General features: G+C 44.5%; 1 protein-coding gene across 7 annotated transcripts in view; it reads left to right on the top strand.

Moving 5' to 3' along the window:
• Positions 1–22,314, top strand: part of PKNOX2 (PBX/knotted 1 homeobox 2) — a 715,219-nt gene that overhangs the window by 334,213 nt on the left and 358,692 nt on the right. For 4 of the 7 annotated variants that reach the window (XM_038380894.2, XM_043500981.1, XM_043500982.1 and 1 more), the window contains one exon: positions 13,714–13,822. The exons of 2 other annotated variants lie outside the window; for them this stretch is intronic. In XM_038380894.2, the coding sequence (XP_038236822.1) occupies positions 13,736–13,822 (87 nt within the window). In that variant the 5' untranslated portion in view covers positions 13,714–13,735. Of the gene's footprint in view, positions 1–13,395; positions 13,823–22,314 lie in introns of those variants that run through there. One more of the 7 variants, XM_038380893.2, reaches the window with a different exon arrangement.

Here is a 22,314-nt window from a genome sequence, read left to right as displayed (position 1 = left end):
CCACATGATGCAAGATATTTCCTTGCATATAATCTTCCTTCCCCTTTTTTGGTTTGAGAAAGGACATCTTCCCGCATTCTGATGGGTCATTGGTTAATAAGGCAGAATAGCTTAAGATGTAATTGTGCCTAGAGTTTTCTTGCCCAAAACAATCAAGGACTGTCTGTCATGCTTCTTTCATTGCCAATAATACTTTAGCATTATGTAGAATCACTGTATTTTGTGTGTTTGCAGACATTGTGTGGAATCAGCTGCATCTAGTAGCAGCTTTATAGCAGACACTTAGGCCTTGTCTACACTTAAAACTTAAATTGACAGAGCTATGGCACTTGGGTGTGAAAAAATCCATGTTCCTGCATGCCATAGCTATGCCAACTTAATCCCTAGTGTAGACACAGGTTGGTTGACAGAAGAATGCTTCCATCGACCAAGCTACCATCTCCTTGGGAGGTGGAGTTCTTTTCTATCTCTATGGTCTGCATCTCACTATGGGGTTACAGCCGCATAGCGATGGCACCATAGCTATGCAGCTATATTCCCTTTAGCGTAGACATGACCTCAAATACAACATGTCTTCTTATGGGCTGCTGAAGTCATTTGAAATCTCTGCCTAGTGATTATCAGCCATTTATCTCATTTTCATGACAGTCACTAGATATTGTACAGAAGATTACTTCTTAGGTTAGAATCTTGACCTGAAGGTGTCATTTGTTTCAGAGCAAACAGTTATATTAACATGTCTGTTATTATTGTTTTAGGTGTTTGTAATGTCATAGATTTTGTCACAGAATGTCTGTCTTCCTGTTAATTCAAGCTTTCTACACTCAAATTACTCCTCTCAAGTTATTCTAGCCTAAGTGAGAGCAGGCATACGGCACAATAACACTGAAGTTGCTGTGTCCATACTGGCATTGCACTTACTCATGTGGCACTAAGACTTCTGGAGGCACATCCTAGTGTTCTTAGCACTGTAGTAAACTTAGCTGTTCCATTAATTCTTTCCCAATGAATTGTGGGAGAACTTGTCTGTCTTTTCTGGGCACATGAGGGAAATTGTGGGAAGGTACTGGAGAAGCAGCGGCACTCGATTGCTGGTAGTCTGCATCCACACTGCAGAGTGGTCACGTTAGTAGTTAACTTGTGCTCATCCAAGTTTTAGCCTCCTCTTGGTCCAGCCAACTAGAGAGAAGGGTTTTTGTGGATGAATGGGACTTGAGTTAGGGACAACGCATGAGTTTTAACTCAAGTTAGAATCATGGAATCACAAGGTTAGAAGGGACTGCAAGGGTCATCTAGTCTAACTCCCTGCCAAAATACAGGGTTTGTTGTGTCTAATCCATCCAAGGCAGACGGCTATCCAGCCTCCTTTTAAAAACCTCCAGTGAAGGAGCTTCCACAACCTCCCTAGGCAGTCTGTTCCGTTGTCCTACTGTGCTTACCATTAGGAAGTTTTTCCAAAGATTTTAATCTAAATCTGCTATGTCTAGTTTGAACTCATTGCCTCTTGTCCTGCCCTCTGTGGCAAGAGAGAACAACTTGTTTCCATCTTTCTTATGGCAGCCTGTCAAGTATTTGAAGACTGATATCATGTCCCACCTTAATCTCCTCTTTTCCAGACTCCTCTTTTTCCAAGCTCCTCCAGTTCCTTCAGCCTTTGCTCGTACGGCTTGCATTCCATCCCTTTGATCATCCTTGTTGCTCACCTCTGGATCCTTTCCAGTTTCTCCACATCCTCTCTATATAGTGGTTACCAAAATTGGACACAGTACTCCAGCTGAGGCCTAACCACTCTACTCTAATCGACCGAGTAGAGCGGTACTATCACCTTCCAGGACTGGCATGCTATACCCCTATTAATGAAACCTACAACTGCATTTGCTTTGTTTGCAACAGCTGTTGACTCATGTTGAGATTGTGATCCACCACAACTCCCAGATTTGTCTCAGCAGTGCTACTGCCAAGCCAGTTATCTGCCATTCTGTATTTGTGCATTTGTTTTTTCTTCCCTAAATGTAGCACCTTACATTTATTTTGTTGAATTTCATTTTGTTGTCTGTAGCTCTCTAATTTATCAAGATCCCTTTGAATTTTAGCTCTATCCTCCAAGGTGTTGGCAGCTTTGTGTCCTCTGCACATTTGATCAGTGTGTTGTCTATTCCTACATCCAGGTAATTAATAAAGATGTTAAACAACACCAGACCCAGAACAGATCATTGTGAAACCCCACTTGAGACCTCCCTCCAATCTGACATTCCATTAATAGTTACTCTTTGTTTGCAAAAAGAAATGGAGTACTTGTGGCACCTTAGAGACTAACAAATTTATTTGAGCATAAGCTTTCGTGAGCTACAGCTCACTTCATCGGATGCATTTGGTGCATTTGTTTGCAGTTGTTTAACCAGTTACGTATCCACTTAATGGTAGTTCCACCAAGCCCGCATTTCTCCAGCTTACTTATCAGAATGTCATGTGGGACTGTGTCAAAAGTCTTGCTGAAGGCCAGGTATATTATGTCCACCACATTCCTCCTAACCACCAAACCAGTTACCTTGCCAAAGAAGGAAATCGAGCTGGGTTTGGCATGATTTGTTCTTGATAAATCCATGCTGGCTGTTAGTGATTACCCCGTCATCCTCCAGGTACTCACAAATTGAATGTTTTATACATTGTTCTAGTAGCTTTCCAGGTATCAAGGTGAGGCTGACTGGTCTATAGTTCCCCAGCTCCTCCTTTTCCCCTTTTTTAAAGATAGGCACTATGTTAGCCCTTCTCCAGTCTTCCAGGACCTCTCCTGTCATCTATGAGTTTGTAAATATTATTGCGAGTGGCTCTGAGATTTCTTCAGTACCCTTCAGCGAATTCCTTCAGTATCCTGGGGTGAATAGCATGAGGCCCTGCTGATTTGAATTCATTCAAATTGGTCAGATCTCTGCATCCCTTCCCCTTTGTTGTCTATGGTACTTTGCTAGTCATCCGATCAACTGTTACTTTTTGTGAGAAGACTGAAGCAAAGTAGGCCTTGAGCAGCTCTTCCTTCCTCTCATCTTCCGTTCCCAGATCACCCTCTTCACTGAGCAGTGGACCGACTGTCCTTGATCTTTCTTTTTTGTCTGACACACAACCCCTTCTTGTTGTCTATATATACACACAACCCCTTCTTGTTGTCTCTCACATTTCTTGTCAGCTGTAACACATTCCTTGCCTTGGCCTTCCTGATTTCTTCCCACACGCTCATGCTATTCCCAAGTATTCTTCCTTTGTGATATGCCCCTCCCTCCATTTCCTGTATGTATGTTTTTTAGATAGCTAAAAAGCTCCTTGTGCAGCCACATTGACCCCCCTGTGGTTCTTCTTATCTTTCTTGTATGTTGGGATAGCTTTCTATTGAGCCTCTAGTATTACATCTTTTAGGAACTGCCAGCCCCCTTTGACTCATTTTCTTCCTATTTCGTCTTTCCCTGGGACCTTGCCTACTATTTCTCTGAGTTGATTGAAATCCACCTTTCTGAAGTCCAGTGTCCTTGTTTTGCTGTCCTCATGTCTTCCTTTCCTTAGGATCTTGAATTCTATCAGCTCATGATCACTTCCTCCCAAGTTCTGGACCCCCTTCACGTTCACAACTAATTCATCCCTGTTGGTCAAAACCAGATGCAAAATGAATGACCCTGAAATAGTGTCCTCAACAATCTGAATCAGAAAGTTGTCCCCTACTCACACTAAAAATTTACAGGACATATTATGTTTTGCAGTAGTAGTCTTCCAACAGATATCAGGGAAGATTTTTTTGCCCCCGTCTTCACAGACAAGGTCAGCTCCCAGACTGCTGCACTGGGCAGCACGGTATGGGGAGGAGGTGAGCAGCCCTCAGTGGTGCAAGAATAGATTAAGGACTATTTAGAAAAGATGGACCTGCACAAGTCTGGATGCAATGCATCCATGGGTGCTGAGGGAGTTGGCTGATGTGATTGCAGAGCCATTGGCCATTATCTTTGAAAACTCGTGGAGAGTGGGGGAGGTCCTGGACGACTGGAAAAAAGCAAATATAGTGTCCATCTTTAAAAGAGGGAAGAAGGAGAATCTGGGGAACTACAGACCAGTCAGCCTCACCTCTGTCCCTGGAAAAATCATGAAGCAGGTCCTCAAGGAAACCATTTTGAAGCACTTGGAGGAGAGGAAGGTGATCAGGAACAGTCAACATGGATTCACCAAGGGCAAGTCATGCCTGACCAACCTGATTGCCTTCTATGATGAGAAAAATGGCTCTGTGGATCTGGGGAAAGTGGTGGATGTGATAAACCTTGGCTTTAGTAAAGCTTTTGATATGGTCTCCCACAGTATTCTTGCCAGCAAGTTAAAGAACTATGGCTTGGATGAATGGACTATAAGGTGGATAGAAAGCTGGCTAGATCGTTGGGCTCAATAGGTAGTGATCAATGTCTCAATGTCTAGTTGGCAGCCAGTATCAAGAGGAGTGCCCCAGGGTCGGTGCGGGGGCCGGTTTTGTTCAACATCTTCATTAACGATCTGGATGATGGGATAGATTGCACCCTCAGCAAGTTTGTGGATGACACTAACCTGAGGGAAGAGGTAGATACACTGGAGGGCAGGGATAGAATCCAGAGTGACCAAGACAAATTGGAGGATTGGGCCAAAAGAAATCTGAGGTTCAACAAGGACAAGTGCAGAGTTCTGCACTTAGGACGGAAGAATCCTATGCACCACTACAGACTGGGGACCAACTAGCTAAGCAGTAGTTCTGCAGAAAAGGACCTGGGGATTACAGTGGATGAGAAGCTGGATATGAATCAATAGTGTGCCCTTGTTGACAAGAAGACTAATGGCATATTGGAGCATTGCCGGCAGATCGAGGGAAGTGATTTTTCCCCTCTATTCAGCACTGGTGAGGCCACATCTGGAGTACTGTGTCCAGTTTTGGGCCCCCCACTACAGAAAGAAGAGAGTCCAGCGGAGGGCAATGGAAACGATCAGGGGGCTGGGGCACATAACTTACAAAGAGAGGCTGAGGGAAGTGGGCTTATTTAATCTGCAGAAGAGAAGAGTGAGGGGGGTTCCAAAGAGGATGAAACTTGGTTGTTCTCAGTGGTGGCAGATGACAGAACAAGGAGCAATCGTCTCAAGTTGCAGTGGGGGAGGTCCTGGTTGGATATTAGGGGAAACTATTTCACTAGGAGGGTGGTGAAGCACTGGAATGGGTTACCTAGGGAGGTGGTAGTATCTCCATCCTTAGAGGTTTTGTAGGATCCATGAACTTGTGATCTTCAAATGGCTTTCCTTGTGCAGCTCTTTACACAGAGTTTCCAGCAGATATTCACAGTGCTCATCGTCGCTGGTGATATTTGACACTTTCACAAAGTGAGAAAATTAGGAAGCACCCTCGAAGAAAATGTTTAGTTCATGATTAATCTGGGCTTGAAAGAATCTTTGTAATTAAAAAAATGTGTTCTGCTCCAACAATTCCTGGTCTCCTCCCCCCTCCCATCTTCCCCCGGGGCTGCAGCCAACAGCAGAGAGTGGAAGAGTTCTGTCTGCCACTCAGCCGTGACTCCTCTGGGATATGGATAGGGTCTGAAAAAAATTTTCTCCAGTCCTCTTGTGCTTGAGGGGGCTGGGAGGAATATGTGAAGCACAGTCTCAGTTGTGTGTATGTGTGCACAAGTGTATAAGAATGTGTAATAATGTGCGCATTTTGGGGCATAACCCTTCTGCCAGGAATGTCAGCAGCAACAAGGACTAGATCAGTATCTAGGGGCTCCTCTTGACATTAAAAAACAATCGGCTCAAGCCCCACCCAAAAATCTGGGAAAACTAACTACTACCCTAGGGTGCTTCTTAGAGGCAATACTTGTCCACTCACGAGCACTGAGTCTGTGTGGAACAAAATAAAGCTATTATTAAGAGGGAGAGGGCACTCCACAGTGAGTCAAAAGTGTGCAGATCATAAGTAAACATCTGCCCCACAATAGCTTGGGCAGTGTCCATGGTCTCAGTGTGTGAAAGTCCAAAAGATGAATGTCCCTTTAACATGTCACTCCCTTTCCCTCCGCTGCACCGTTCTCAGGCTGGTTGTCTGAAGTCAGCCATGTCACAGACTTCAGGGTGCGTTCATGTGGGTTCACCTCCCATTCCTGAAGAGGGTAGGGTTGCTGCCATGGCTCACCATGGCTGTCACTGTTGTCTCTACCACTACTCACTGTTGCTGCTTGCTGCCACTTCTGCTTTTACATATGCTGCCACATTCTGAGGTTCCACCACTGAGCCCAGTTCTCAGGGATTTCAGCAGGTAGTGGAGAACTTCACTGTTGTTGCATCCTCTGCATTGTCTTACACTCAACACTGTCTCCACACAAGGTCTAAAGTTCCACCCCCTAGACCTGCTCAGCCATGATTACAGCTCTGGTGATCACTGGTAGGAGTAAGGACTTTAAAGTGAGTCTGACCAGCTTTACCTTTAAACACTGAAGGTGGCGGGATGAATAGTATCTAGGGTTCTTTAAACACAGTCTATAGCAGTAAACAGGAATACTTGTTCCTTGTCCCTTAGTGGCCCCAAAAAGCCAAAATTGAACATTTTGGCAAAGCAGGTTTGTCTGCTGAGCACCTAGCAGAGTAGGTGTGTCTATGCAAATATAGTCATTTCCCTCAGTTCATCAACAGATGGCAGAGGAGAGCTCAGTCAGACCCTGGCTTACAGCGGGAAGGCTGTATCTTGTTTGGAAACGTCCATATATTGACAGCAGAGGAGGGAAAAGCACTTTTCCAGGGGGCTGCAGGGGATTTTGCTTCTACAACATCATTAATATGCTGAAAATGTAGCTCAGAGATTCAGACACAAACTGCTGGGCAGCCATTGCAATGCAAAAGGCTGTTTGAGCAGCCAGTCTGAGATCATGCCTCTTCCAGCCGGGTCTTGGACTCTTATGAACAAAATGTAGCATTCTGGAAAAGGAGAGAGGTCAGGACACTTATCTGATGAACTAAACAGGAGTTTCCTGCAAGAAGAATGGCAGAGTTCTCATGATTGCTTTTGGTTGTATTCCTCAGCTCTCTCCCAGGAGCATTTTCAGGGGGTCAGCAGCAGTGACAACTTAGGTGCTCTCCTTGACCAGGCTTCTCCACTTCTTGAAAACTCCTTAGGGATCTCATTGCATTCTATGCTTCTTCAAAGCTGGGATCTCTTGTTGCTGGCCAAGGGTTCCCTATAGAAGGAAGTTTCCCAGTTACCTTGAAGGTCCTAGTCATCTGGGACATATTTCTGCACTGCCAGGCCTGTCCCCAAATTCACAGGTAGACACAGACAATCTTTAACACTTTCCTGTCATCCTACTCCAACACCTGTTGCCCAGAGTCTGCCTGTCTGTCTACATTCCTATAATGCATCCTCCATCATGGTATCTGAGCACCTGAGGGATGGGTCTGAAGCTCTGCCAGGCAGGAGCTCCAATGAAACAGTTTTCCAAAGGGTTCAACTTCTGTTCTTCACCTATAGTTTTACTTTTGCATCTAAAAAGAAACTGCATCAGAACTCAATCAATATAGCTATCCATAAACTTCCTATCTAGAAACCCTAGTGCGGAGGACATGAGCTCCTTCCATTAGGACTCCACCTATGGGCTTGTACGAAGGGATGTTTTAGCACAGTACTAACTAGAGGACTGAACCCAGAAATACCTTTCCCAAACCCTCTTTCCTTCTGAACCTTTTGGGGTTGGAGACAGTGGAACCTGGAACTAAACTAGTTCTGATTTTGGTTCTCTTTTTGCAGACAAAATCCTGCCCAGGCTTTTACTGCATCAAAGCTAACCCCACTGCTGGTTTGGAAAATCTCTAGAATAAACTTATGTTTTCAGACCTTCCTCCCCTCCCTCTCTACCCCTGCAAATATGTAAGCTACAAAGAGCTCCAAGGCCCCCAAGTGGAGAATGCAGCACACACATCTGGAAGAGTCCTCCACCCAACCTAAATGCTGCTCCATGCTAGCAGGAGGATGTAGCTCTCCCTTGCTTTGGCTAGGCCTGGTACCTTGAGAGTTCACAGTTGGACTTTGTTTATTTTTCTTGGAGGGATAGTCCGTCACTAATTCAAGTGTTTGAGGATGTGCCTCTCAGGCACTCATGGACCACGGTGGAATTATCCCTTAGCAAAAGACAGCCCCTGCCCAAAAGCCCATAGAGCAGTGTTTCTTAAACTGGGGTCTGCTGACTCCTGGGGGTACTCCAGAAAGGTACTCCAGAAGGTCCGCCAGCCCTGCTGATCAACTCCTCCTCCTCCCTCCCTCAACTCATCCTCCTCCCTCCCAGTGCCTCCTGCACGCCGGAGAACAGCTGTTCAGCGATGTGCAGGAGGCACTGGGAAGGAGTGGGAGGAGCGGGGACCAGGCGTACTTGGGGGAGGGGGCGGAAAGAGGCGGGGAAGAGGAGGGGCAGAGGATGGAGTGGAGTGCGAAGAGGTGGGGCGTGGATAGGGCCTTGGGGGGAAGGGGTGGATTGGGGGTGGGCCCTGGGGTTAAGCTGGGGTCTTGGGGGTCCATGGACAATTTTAAATCAAAATGGGGGTCCTCGGGTTGCTAAAGTTTGAAAACTGCTGCCATAGAGACAGGACAGATAAAGCATGGGAGAAAGGAAGTTTTGTTACCCTTATTTTCGAGTTGAGGAACTGTCACACAGAGAATTTAAGGAGGAGATTTTTCAAAGGCACAGAGTGCAGTTAGGTGCCTCCATGCCAGTCATGCCTTTGAAAATCTCTGTCTAGGTGACTTGCTTAAGGTGACACAAGTAGTGTATCTCCTGAGGCCCAGTCCAGGGCCTGAACCCTGAGCTAAGTTCCCTGTAAGCTGCGTGGCCGTGTGGCTGTGCAGCAGCCTATTTAGAGCCATGCAGGCACTCAGGGAACCCAGCCCGCCCTACCCCCACCACATGAATTTTGTTATGTGCAGTAATATGAAGGTGACGTGTCCCACATCACCTCCACGTTGCTGCACATAACAAAATTCATCTGCACATGGGTGGGAAAAATTAGAGGGAACACCCAGCCTGAGTCCATCCTTCCTCTCAGTCTTCCTTTCTGGAATACATTATTTTTAGATTCCATACCTCCATATTTGGCCATCTCAGAGCCATTGCTGATATTGCTTGCTCCCTTATTTATAAATGAGGCTAGCTTTATTTTTCCCTCTTATTTTCTAGTTGCTCTTATCATCCAGTGTTCTCAGTTCATATAATGCTAAATTAATGGTCACTGCTAGCAAGCCTACGAATTATTTCCACAGTCATGTACAATTCATTCCTCTTAACAAGAGGTAGATTCAAGATGAGTTCTCCTCTGCCCGATTCTCTACCTTTTGGATGAGGAGGCTGCCCATTACCATAAGTCTGTTTGCTACCCTATAGACTTCAGAGCTAATTAAAGCCCACACAAGGCAGAGTGTCTTATAGTTTCAACTTCCAGCAAGTTTTTGTTCTCACAGCCCTCTACAGCACTTAGCTCCCACTGAGTGCCCCTGAGAGGAGAGGCACTGGGGAGTGAATTCTCTGCCCTGACCCTAGTGCAGGTGAGAACAGCCTGGCAATAGTCCCTAGGGCCACTGCCTTTCCCCACCCATCACCTTGACACATTGTGTCTTTAATTTCTTTGTAGATGTTCTCCGGCATTCTACAGTGACTGATTACAAATTCTCTTCTTCTCCTCTGTCCTGATACATTTGTTCATCCTTCACTGTCTCCTTCTGCATCCATAGCCTGTGCTCTCAGTCTGCTGCATGTGCCCTGATGGTGATAAATAGGATTCACTTTCCTTGACTTTTTCCAGAACAAGGGCGTGATCCAAAGCCCATGGAAGTCAACAGAAATATTTTCACTGAATTAAATGGGCACTGGATCCCCAGAAGGGACACCAACTTACATTTAATTCTTATAGGGTTCTTTTGGTCTTCAAGCACATGTAGGGATGGTGCTCAGACTCAGTACTGAATTGCTTCGGAGCCTACAGAAGCCATTCTGTGCCTCACTGGTACTTCTGACTCCTAGATACGCCCTGTTCTTTCTTTGGAACCTGCCAAGATCTGGTATTTTGCTGTTGCTCTCTTTTTTCTTAGGAATTTAGTTCTTTGCTGTCTTCCTCTTCACTATTTCTGAACATCTGTAACAGAGCATTGACTGTGTGCATTGCCTCTGCCCTTTGCCAATTAGATCTACAAGGCACTGAACACTGTTATTTTTTCTATTGATCTGACTCATTCTGAAAACCCTGCATAGGACCCTACAGAAGGGAGTATTGTGCCCCTCCATGTCCACTCTGGGTCAGGCAAATAACAGTCATAAGAATACCCATATCAGGTCAGACCAATGGTCCAGCTAGCCCAGGATCCTGTCTTCTGACAGTGGCCAAATACAGATGCTTCAGAGAGAATGAACAGAACAGGGCAACTGAGTGATCCATCCCCGGTCGTTGACTCCCAGCTTCTGGCAAACAGAGGCTAGGGACACAGCATAGTGTTGCATCCCTGCCCCTCCTGGCTAACAGCCATTGATGGACCTCTCTAGCTCTTGAACTTATCTGGCTCTTTTATGAACCCTGTTACTGATTTCAGAGTAGCAGCCATGTTAGTCTGTATTCACAAAAAGAAAAGGAGGACTTGTGGCACCTTAGAGACTAACAAATTTATTTGAGTCTAAGCTTGAAGTGAGCTGTAGTTCACGAAAGCTTAAGCTCAAGTAAATTTGTTAGTCTCTAAGGTGCCACAAGTCCTCCTGTTCTTTCTGCAGATACTTCCTTATTTACCTTCTTCACATGTTTTTATAGACCTCTGTCATATCCCCCCCTGAGTCATCTCTTTTCCAAGCTGAAAAGTCCCAATCTTTTTAATCTCTCCTCATACGGCAGCCGTTCCAGCCCCCTCATCATTTTATTTCCATTCTCTGAACCTTTTCCAATTCCAATATATCTTTTGAGATGGGGCAACCAGATCTGCACACAGTATTCAAGATGTGGGTGTACTATGGATTTATATAGAGAACATAATAATGGCCATACTGGGTCAGACCAATGATTCATCTAGCCCAATATTCTATCTTCCCATAGTGCCCAGTGCCAGGTGCCTCAGAGGGAATGAACAGAACAGGCAATCATCAAGTGATCTATGCCCCTAGAGGCATTATGATATTTTCTGTCTTATTATCTATCCCTTTCCTAATGGTTCCTTACATTCTGTTCGCTTTTTTGACTGCTGCTGCACATTGAGTGGATGTTTTCAGAAAATTATTCACAATGACTCCACGATCTCTTTCTTGAGTGGTATTAGCTAATTTAGACCCCCATCATTTTGTATGTATAGTTGAGATTATGTTTTCCAATGTTCATTACTTTGCATTTATCAAATTGAATTTCATCTGCTACTTCGTCACCAAATCACCGAGTTCTGTGAGATCTGCAGTCTGCTCTGGACTTAACTATCTTGAGTAATTTTGTATCGTCTGCAAACGTTGCCACCTCACTATTTACTCTTTTTTCCATATCATTTATGAGTCAAAGCCAGACTATTGTAATGGTGAAATCTTTTGAAGGTTTTACACTTCAACAAATATCTATTTACTGTCCACAAGCTTGGAGGCTTTCCCTCCATGGCTTTTGTTCATTATCAAAAAATAACTAAGTGTCTGCTCTCTGTCAACCTGATTTCCCTTCCTCTAGGATTATTTATTCAAGTCATAATGCTGAATTGGTGACATCACAGTCAGTGCATGGCAACAAACTGTGATACTGCAATGGCATCAGCACAAGAGGCCACAATTGATCCCACCCCAGGGCTGCTCCATTGATTTGGTCTGGAGGGATGAATTTAGTCCAAGATTGTTGCCCCCCTAAATGACTAAATTGGAGAAGCTCTGTTGGAAGACAGAACACTGCTGATCAAACTCCAGCATTCTTTCTTCAGAGTTATTTAAAGTAAACTAGTACTAGAGACAGCAGGTTACATTTATGTCCTGCATAACTTTGTGAAATTCAGTGAAGAAGTTACCACAAAAATTAATGTTTCTGCTGCCTCTGGGATGTTAGGAATAGGACTCTGAGAAATTGTGGAAAACATATTTTTGCAAAATGCTTCAAGATTTTTTTCTGCATTTTTTGTGTGTTTGGGCCTATGAGAGATTGGGTTTATGCAAAATGATATCTTGTGTTTCTAGTCTGAAAACAATTTCTCTTGTTAACAGGACCACTTCCTTTCAATATTTCCCTCACTTACAGTTAGGCTCATAATTGTTTGCATCCCACAGGCAGAAAGGTTACCTGGGGAGCAAAGAATGTCGTCTCTATATGTCTATTACTTGATGATAGGTAAAAAGGTAGAGCGATTTTTCAGTTTGCCTAAAGCAGTAAATCTCCTAGATTTAGCATTGTTTGGGGTTATTTTTTAATACTATAATTGTATATGTTTGGAAAGGTTTTGAATCAGAAGACAGCAGATGGGAATGAAACTGACTTAGTCATTCAATGTTTGACTAATTGGTGACCCTGTATTCTTCTGTCCTCTTGACAGATTTTCAAATATATTGTTGCAAGTTGTACTGTGACTAATGGTAGTCCCAGGCTGATATGGCACAAGATAAATGGGGCCTACCTGTGGGGAGAATGTGCATGAAGCTATAGAAATATTTTTAAAAGTACAGTTGAGTTGATTGATGCAATGGCTTCGTATTTGTTTACTCACACAATAAAGCAAGAGTTTGTATGAGCTTTCAAATACACAGCTTCTCCATTGCCTTCAGCATCAACTGAAAAGCTCCTTCTGCTCCCAGCACCTTTGAGAACTCCCATCTGCAATGTCTGAAAGGCCAATGAGAGTTCCCAGGCTGCCTGGAGGAGAGGAAGGCTGAGTTTCAGAGCTCCAAATACAGGTAATTATGAAAACTCAGGAGTTTCTAAGATGAATCCAGCACCTCCTGTAACTTGCACTTGAGAAGTTTCTTGGCTCTGTGGAAAGCCCCAGGACTCATGGTTTTCTGTGTTTTACACATGCCATTGCCAGGACAATTTCAACAGCCATGCAGAAGCAGAGAAAAGAAAAAGCCATGGTCACTGATCATCTTCTGAGTGAACTCCTGCTGGACTCTGGACTCTGGAGTGGACCTCTGCTCCCGTGTCTGAATCAGATTGTCAGCTTTTTCAAGCAGAAGCCATGTCTTTCCTTTGCTTCACAGCACTGAGGACACTGGCAACTGACAATGAACAATAGCAATGCTCGTATGTCTACTTTTGACTAATATTTCAGGCCAAGGCCCTGAGCTGATCACAAGCTTGAAATATTTCAGGACATCCCCCCTCTCACCCAGTTTCTGTTGGCAACATGACCAGCCCCTGAGTAGTGAGGAGATGGATTTGTGTTTTCATAGTCTGTGTTGGAGTCAGGGTTTTGGATTTGTACAGTTAGCACAACTATGCCACTTCAAACAACAGCCAAAGGCAGCCATCACCACTGAACTGCTTTGAGTCTGAGTAATTCTAATGGCACAAGCTCATTTGTAGGGGCTACGGAGGGAAATGACTCAGCAGGCTGAGCCCATTGGCAGGACCAGTGCAGCAATGGTAGGCAGCGTTCGCTCGGGAGCAGGCAGTGTCTCATCTTTTGACTGACTTGTCCTTTTTTTTTTTTTTTTTTTTTTTTTTTGTTAATCAAGCTGAACTTTCTCCCATCAACAGGTTCTAGATGTGAATCAATCCCATGATGCAACATGTCTCCCCAGCACCAGCTCTGACAATGATGGCCACACAGAGTGTGCCCCCTCCCCCTTACCAAGACAGCCAGCAGGTGAGTGTGCTGCAGAGCTCACATCCAACACCACCCTTTAAACATGCAGCCGCAGCAGCAGCGAGGCTTGGCCAGGGGCTTTCCATGCATTTCCACTTACAGCCTTTGTAGAAGAGTTTGGAGTGTTGCAGAAAACCAGCAGGGGACTTAGTATCAAAGAGAAAATTCCTTATGAATCAGTATTGCTGCCAAGTGCAAAGCAACATTGATTCTGGCAAGAAGTGGAAGGATCTCACATTGTTATCTAGAACCAAATGCAGATGAAGTTGCAATGCATTACTGGATTTTGTTCTGTGCCCTGCTCTAACCAAATATATCCCCAAATGCCAAGGTCAGACCCTAGGCGGCATATTACCAAAGGTATTTAGGTGCCCAAAATACACATAGGCATCTCCTGGGATATTCAGACACACCTGAATAAGTTTGTAGCTTGACTCCCATTGACTCTAATGGGAGCTATGGGACTAACTTATTCATATGACTTTGTAAAACCTACTAGACACCTAGCTTCATCTTTAGGCACCTATGAAAATCTGGCCTAGCCTAACTTTAGACTCCCAAGTTTGAACATGCTACCCTAGGATCTTTTGTGCCAGAATCCAGAACACAGGTTTGGGAGACAGTCAATGGCATTTAGACTCCTACTTTCCTAAATCCCTTTTGAAAATGCTGTTTAAGTTCCTAAATCAGTTAGATGTTGGGGTGACACTGAGCACAGGGATGCCTAAATCACTTTACAAATCTGAGCCTTACACACTTTCAAAAATTGTGCAAGTAGCGTCATCTGATATTTTTCCCAAGAGGGAAGGGGCATAAAGAGGGTACACAGAGAATGGCTTTTTGCACAATGTGCTTGTTCTGAAAGAACTCACTCCAAGATAGCGTGAAACTTCACCCCTACGCTGGGTGAAAGTGCTTTGTCTTTGGGACTGTTGGTCCTATCTCTTGGTGCCTTTTTAAAATTGTTACTTTTGCACCTAATCCATTTGAGAAAGGAAGGGTGAGTAGTGACCTTTTTAAATTTGCCCTGGATTCCAAAGAGGAGTTTCTTTACCAGGCACTGGGATAAGTAGGAAAAGTGCTCCGCAATCTGTAGCTGGCGTATACAGTACTTGGGAGGAAACGGCTGGGGGAGGGGAGCTGGAGGCCTGCCAGCTGAAAGGAGACACTGCTGCATTGCTGAGTTAATTCTCTCCTTGGAGAACTATAAAAGATACAAGCTTAGAAAAGACAGCTGTGGTCTCTCCGCAACTCTGACACATACCTGCACCACACCATGTCAATCCCATTGAAGTCTTCAGATAGCTAAAACACTAGCCAAGTGCTTTTCTGTAGATAGGTCTAATGCAAAGCTGGCTAAGGGATCAGCCTGTATTCCAGAATGCAGCACCAGTACGGCAAATGTACTGGAGTTGGGTGAATATTACAAAACAGATCCTGGGGGTTGCGCTCTGATTTCAAGGTGAATTTTCTTTGGCGCTGCTCAAGCCCCTTCTATACTCTCTTTCCAGGGACTTTTGAGCAATGGCATATTCACTGTCAGAAAGTTAAAGTGAAGCTGAAAGCTCAAGTGCTCACACCAGACTGGAGTATTTTTAATGGTGTGCAATGGGGCAGCAGAGATGTAGCATTCCCAGATACCATCCCCAGTTAAAAGCCAAACAAGGACCTGAACAAACTCTTAACCACATTCACAGGCAGTTACTTTGTGCCAGAATGACAACAGAAAAATGAATGGGCCATTCTTCGCTCATGCAGTAAACATTACAATAGCCTGATGTTCCTAGGAACCACATCTCAAGGAGTGCCTGGGGGGCACACAAAATGAAGGGTTTGATTTTTGCAACCCCCCTAATCCTGTTTATCTGCTCTTTCTCCCTGAGGTGCTACTTCAAGCTCTGCTGTTGATTCCATCAGTTACACTCACCCCAAAAGGCACAGGAGACAAAAGCATGTGGCTTATGAGCCCAAAATCAAACAACCAACACAGATCAGATTTTGCATATCAAGTATCAAATGCTGGCGGCAAATTCTTCATTATAAAGCCACAAAGTTCACGTTAAAAAAACCAACCCTACAACATGTATTGAATAAATGTGGAGAATGACTAAGTGTGAGGAAACTGTGATTCATTCAGAGCGAAAATCAGCAAATAAATTATTTGAATTTAGACAGTATAGTTCAAGCCAGGAACAGAACAGCAAAAATATTTACCAATCAGGAGCTAGATTAAGTAGACCACACAATTCTAAAACATGAGTGTTTGCTATCAGACCCATTGGACCAAGAGCTTGATAGGAGGACATGTATATGCAAGGAAATCTCAGAGCTTCTTTATTTTGCTGGATCCTGGGTGCAGTAGGTGGCAAACAAGTCTAGGGGTACTATGGCAAGACGGATGTGGGTCCAGAAACTCTTCTTTTGTAACATGGGGTCACACTATGGAAAATGTTAAGAACCGCTAGGTTCAATGCACTGAAGCCACTAGAAGCTGGAGCTGTGTGAAATATTCATAACAAAACTAAAAATGAGGTTATGGCATTTCTATGGAAATGGAACTTGGCAGTGGGAGATGAACACACAGTGGGCATGCAGTGAAGTGAGCGTGGCAGTGAGCATGAAGTGAGAAAGAAGCACAGTATTGTTTCCGCTCTTTGAATGCCCATACAAATGCTGAGCTGGTTTCACAGTGCATTTTCTAGTTGCAAACTGGGTTGGTTGGGACAGTCATATAGTTTAAGTCATATTATATTATTTCTGTTTCCCTGATTTAGCTGCTTTCCAGAGGCCTTGCTGACTGTTTCTCAGAGTCTGGAGTTAAGTTGTACTTAGGAAGATGGCCAGAACGATGGTTCTTTTACTGACACATTAATAATTAGACAGCTTGGAGTTAGAGTTGGTGGAGGTGGAGGTGGAAGGGTTCAAATCTGGACCCCTGGTAAGGTTCCTCCTGAGTTTCACCTTCAGAGTTAAGGCTGGGTTGGGTTCAAGTCTGATGGCACTGGGTTCCTGACATCCAGGGACTTATCTGAACTGGCTCTGGAAAACTGGCTTGGACTTTATGCACCAAACCGAAGAAAAACTCCTTCTCCTCTCTGCCCCATGACCCCAATATTTTGCAGAAAAGCAACTTTTCAAGGAGGTAAAAATGCACGGAATGAAATGGTAAAGACTTTTCCATTCAGTTCTGCATACTTACACCCTCACCCCCCATCATGTGCATAGCACAACTTGTAGGTTAACAAGCTAGAAATATGAACCCTTTAACTAAATAGAAGCTAGGGGAAGAAACCATAAGAAAATGTAAACAATGATTTATTTTTTGATTTATTTTTTAAAAAATTGGCAACCTATCTCAGGGAAAAAATACTTCCTGTATAATATGGCTCTAAGGGTTAGAACAAACCTCTGTCCAAGTGCAAATAAGGATTTAGTTGTTATAAAGAATGTCTGCCAAAGCACCCAAAAGTCGTAGACATGGAGTTTTGTGACATTATTTAGATTCAATTGCTGCAAAATACCAGGGGTGCTTCACAATCTGTGCTGGGCTCTTTGGGCCAACACACCTAACTTTTCTAAAAGCAGCTGCATTAGTGCCTCTGTCATTACAGGTTTCAGAGTAGCAGCCGTGTTAGTCTGTATTCACAAAAAGAAAAGGAGGACTTGTGGCACCTTAGAGACTAACAAATTTATTTGAGCATAAGCTTTCGTGAGCTACAGCTCACTTCATCGGCAGCATTTCCGTCCATGGTGGGGCTAGGTTGGGCACAGAGCTTTGTGTTCAAAGCTGAATCAGGAGATTCAGATCTGATAGTGCAGAAATCTCACCAGCTGTTCTAGTAGGTTTTAGCCCAGTTTTGACAGGTGCCTCATGACATCAGCTCTCCTGATATATTGTCTGCTTGCAACTGAATCCAGAGAACAGACCCCTTTGTGCACTGGAGCTAGTCTGGAACCAGCGTACTCAGAGCAGGTTCTGATGAAAAGCCTTGAATTGCAAGCCGGGGCCTCCTCCCTAAAAATTATAGGGGTTTGGAGGTGAGGGTTGGGTTCGGACCCACCAGTAATTATGTGTTTTACTCTTTAACTTGTCTAAGCCACTCTGTGACGTGGTTGGGAATCAGTCATATCAAAAATACTGTGACCGTCAAAGCAGATGAGAACCATAGAGGCGGTTCAGTTCCTGGAAAACTGGTAGGTTTCTTTTTCTTTATCTACAAAAGTGTCACTCTTCTTGTCTCAGGGTTCATTGCAAGGCATGACAGTGAGTGCACATGAGAGGGGTGTGTATTCCAACCACCACCGTGTTGCATACTACTCTTAGTGGTACCTTAACGAGGGAGCTTTTAGTGCATGCCAGCTAGGTCTACATGGCCGGCTAACATGCAACGCAGTGTGGTTTAAAATTCACACCCTCTAGCGCATATTGCCGCACCTGTAGACAAGCCCTCTATCTCTCTCATCAGTTGCAGTGTGAGTGGAGCTCATCCAAAAAATGTATTCAGTGAATTTAGAGCTAGTTTTCAAATAATTCCAGAAAGCTTGTCCCTCTCACCAACAGAAGCTGGTGCAATAAAAGACGGTACCTCACCCACCTTATCTCTCTCTTATTCCATTTTCAGTTATTTTATTCTCGGAAGTTTGTTCATAGTCACTTTAGTTTTTTCTCATGTAAGTTAATTCGATCTCTCACAGGCTCCGGTCACCCTGGGGAAGCTGAACCCCTTTACTGAATTCAATGCAATAAGTGTGTTGTCCTTTTTGGGAAAGAAAGTAATCAGTTGGCTTGCTGTGCTCTTTATTTCATCTCCCACTTTGATCTGTTCTGTTCCCACTCCCCCATCTTGCTCCCTTGCATGTTCCCTGCTCCCTGCACTTGTACATACTTTCCTGACATCTAGTTCCCCTGGTTTCCAGGACTGTCCCTGTGGCAGTTCCCATTACTCTTCCCAAGTGACGGCTCCTCCTTGTGGTAGTTCCGGTCCCTAGCAATGCTTTATGTTTCTCCTCCCAATCTTGTGTGGCAATGGCCTCTAGGCGAGGCAACTTGGCTTGTTCCTGCTCCTTGTTTCCTAGCTGCTTCTTCAGGCTTCCAGGCTCTTACGATTAGTTGGAAACAAGCAGGATCCTGCACTATGTGACCTGCCAGCGCTTTGCAGGTCACCAACAATGATACACAGAACACAGTTTGGGAACTAGCTCTGCTTGGCCAGCACAGCAGAATGTGTGGGGCTGAGTGGGCAGCAATCTGCTGCGGGTATAGGCAAATAGAAAATCATTGCCCTCTTGGAGCAAGAGAGGAGCACAAAGCCACCAGGACTACTCCTGGAATGGTGCAGTTTATGCCCCAGTCCTTGCTCAGACCTTCGGGAGCTCACAGCAGGAGCTGAGCTGAGCTTCTTTGAGAATCTGGCCATTAATGGTTAGTGTGGGGCTGAGAATCAGGAGTTCTGGGTTCTGTACCCAGCTCTGCTAGTGCCCAACACTGTGACCTTAGGCACATCCCTGTGAATCTGTTTCCCCTCCTGCAGACTGGGAGGCGGATGCAGTGAGCTGTAGCTCACGAAAGCTTATGCTCAAATAAATGTGTTAGTCTCTAAGGTGCCACAAGTACTCCTTTTCTTTTTGCGAATACAGACTAACATGGCTGCTACTCTGAAACCTTCCATGAACAGACAAATACAACATGTAAAGTAAGCAAAGGCATGAGCTCTCACGCTCTGTGGTATGCTTAGGACATAAACAGAATGCTTCCCTTTCCATTAGTTAAGGGTAACAGTTTTAAACTGGAGGGGCCCATTTCCTCAAAGAATCTTAACAGCTTTAGGATTAAATGTGCACTGGGTCTGAGTTGCTGGAATTCCTCCATAATGGCTGTAATCAGCAGCTGGGAGATGTTTAGGGTTGAAGGGATTAGTAGATAGCTGCATGAGAGACCCAAATGTTACAAAAGAATGTAGATTGGAGGCAGGGGTGGTGGTGGTGTTAGTTAAGTGTGAAGAGCCTTATTTAATTCACATTATACTGTGGATTAACAAATCACAGCTGCTGAAAGGGGCTTTCATGGCTAGTCCGGATGCCAAACGCTCTTGTGTCCCAGGAGAAATCAATCGCTGCTTCAAAACGCATTTCTATGTTGGCCCATGTGTGCCAAGCTGTACTGCACCATTTCAGCCACCGAACTGGAGGCTCCAACCACACATTTATGGTAATATCTGCATTCAGTGGGGAGCACTTCAAGTTATTCTGAAATGTGATGCCCAGTAAGAACTTGATTTGCCTTGGTCTGAAAAACTCTGAGTTTCTACCATAAATGATCTGCTTTGTTGGTGCAAAAATAGGAACATCCCTTTTGCCTCTTTGCTAAACACTGGTCTTCGATCCTGCTTCTTACCTCTGGAGGAACTTTGCTACACTGAGGCTTTGAGCCAAGGACTGAGGGACCCATCCCAGCTGTGGATGTACTCCAGAGACTTGATTTGAACCTGCAGTTTATCCCATCACTGCTGCAAGCCTGAACCAAGAACTTTGCCATTACGGTGAGATTCTGTGAGCCCAGCACAGAAGTCACAGCCCAAGAGGAAGGGGGATGCTAAGCTAGCTACAAGCCACCTTTTGCACCCTTCTGATCTTGGGCTGCTCCATGGACTGCAGAGACCCCTGAAGAAATCCTGGAGGCCTGTGTAAATTACAGCAGTGTCAAGGACTGCTTTATGATCTGTAGTGCTTCCTGGAATGCATCCGATGAAGTGAGCTGTAGCTCACGAAAGCTTATGCTCTAATAAATTTGTTAGTCTCTAAGGTGCCACAAGTACTCCTTTTCTTTTTGCGAATACAGACTAACACGGCTGCTACTCTGAAACCTGCTAAACACTGGTTTGTTTATTTCAAGCATGCTTTGAGAATTTGGTTCATTCCTCAGATGGCTCTCACTACAGCTAGATTTCAGAGTAGCAGCCGTGTTAGTCTGTATTTGCAAAAAGAAAAGGAATACTTGTGGCACCTTAGAGACTAACAAATCTATTTGAGCATAAGCTTTCGTGAGTTACAGCTCACTTCATCGGATGCATTTGGTGGAAAATTCCACCAAATGCATCCTATGAAGTGAGCTGTAGCTCATGAAAGCTTATGCTCAAATAAATTTGTTAGTCTCTAAGGTGACACAAGTACTACAGCTAGAGCAGCTGACATAAATGAATAGGTGTCCCTGGGATACTTGGAGACAACTCCTGAGTTTTACAGATGAGAAACACCTGCACTGTATACTGTGTCCCCGAGAACACTTAAGTCTGTGGGGGGGGGTGCACATGTGTGTGCATGAACATATCTGTGTACACAAGCATGATACAGATACAAATGTGTGCATGCCTATTTGTGTGTATGTATGTGCATGTGTATGTGAGAATTGTCCTAGGTGTCACCAGTGTTGTCAGATGTTTGGTTGCATGTGTGTTCTCCCGTGTGTTCTCCCGTGTGCTGTCCCAGCTCTGCGCAGACAGCTGACAAGCAGACCTCGCGTGAACCACCCTATAAATTTACAGACTTAGCAAAGGCACTTGGTCAGGTTTATTGCTGACGAAGCACAGTGCTAATGCCCCAGGATCAATGGTTACAGGTACACTAACACATGTATGATTGTGACAATGGACTGGCTCACATAGTGGTGGGACTTTTCACTATCCCCTAGGCCAGACAAAGATACTCCCTCTGAGATACATCTTTATACACCAATACAAACAAGTTACATATTACCCTTGACGTATCAGGGTTCCACCCATAGCCTTGTACCTGTAGGTTTGATCAACACATCTCTATTCATCACACTGTTATCCTGACCTTATCCTTAAGATGGGTCAGACTGTTCCTGTTATTTTTGGGGAATGTGTTTATTGGGGTGTTGTGGTACCACCCTTCTGGAATGTTTTTATGTGAGTGTTTTGCACCTCTTACCTCTTGGGAGTATGTATTTTTGCAATATCAGCCCTATGCTTGCCAAATTCTGTGAGCAGGGCCAGCCTCTTGCGTACAACTTAACTTTGCTTTATATTAGCAAGTTTTGACCATTACTTTAGTTCAGGCCTCATACTAGGCCTCTGATACAAGGGCTTAGGCTTTCTTCCTACTACACAGTCCTCTCATCTCATTTCAGCATTTTTATGAATTGTAATCCAGCAGCCAAAAGCAGACTAGGTACCCGACAGCCCCTTCCCTGAAGAGCTTACAGTTACAGAACTCACATAGTAACATATGGAGGAAGGGAATGGACCACCCTACAATAAAGGTGAAGAACTAGGCCAAGGCCAACCAACTTGGGTAACAGATATTGTGATACATATAGGACAATTAAATTCACTTCGAAAGAATACTCGGCCACTCTGCTGGACAGGGTAGATGTGGGTGCATGGGGCTGAGGGGGATGCACACAGGTGCATGTACTCCTGGAACTTTATGTGTATCTGTGGTGGCAAGACTGTCCTGTGAAGTAAGCTCAG

This window comes from Dermochelys coriacea, chromosome 22, assembly GCF_009764565.3.
Source record: "Dermochelys coriacea isolate rDerCor1 chromosome 22, rDerCor1.pri.v4, whole genome shotgun sequence".
NCBI lineage: Eukaryota > Metazoa > Chordata > Testudines > Dermochelyidae > Dermochelys > Dermochelys coriacea.
Note: the sequence above shows the minus strand (reverse complement) of the source record. Positions and strands in the feature narration are given on the sequence as shown.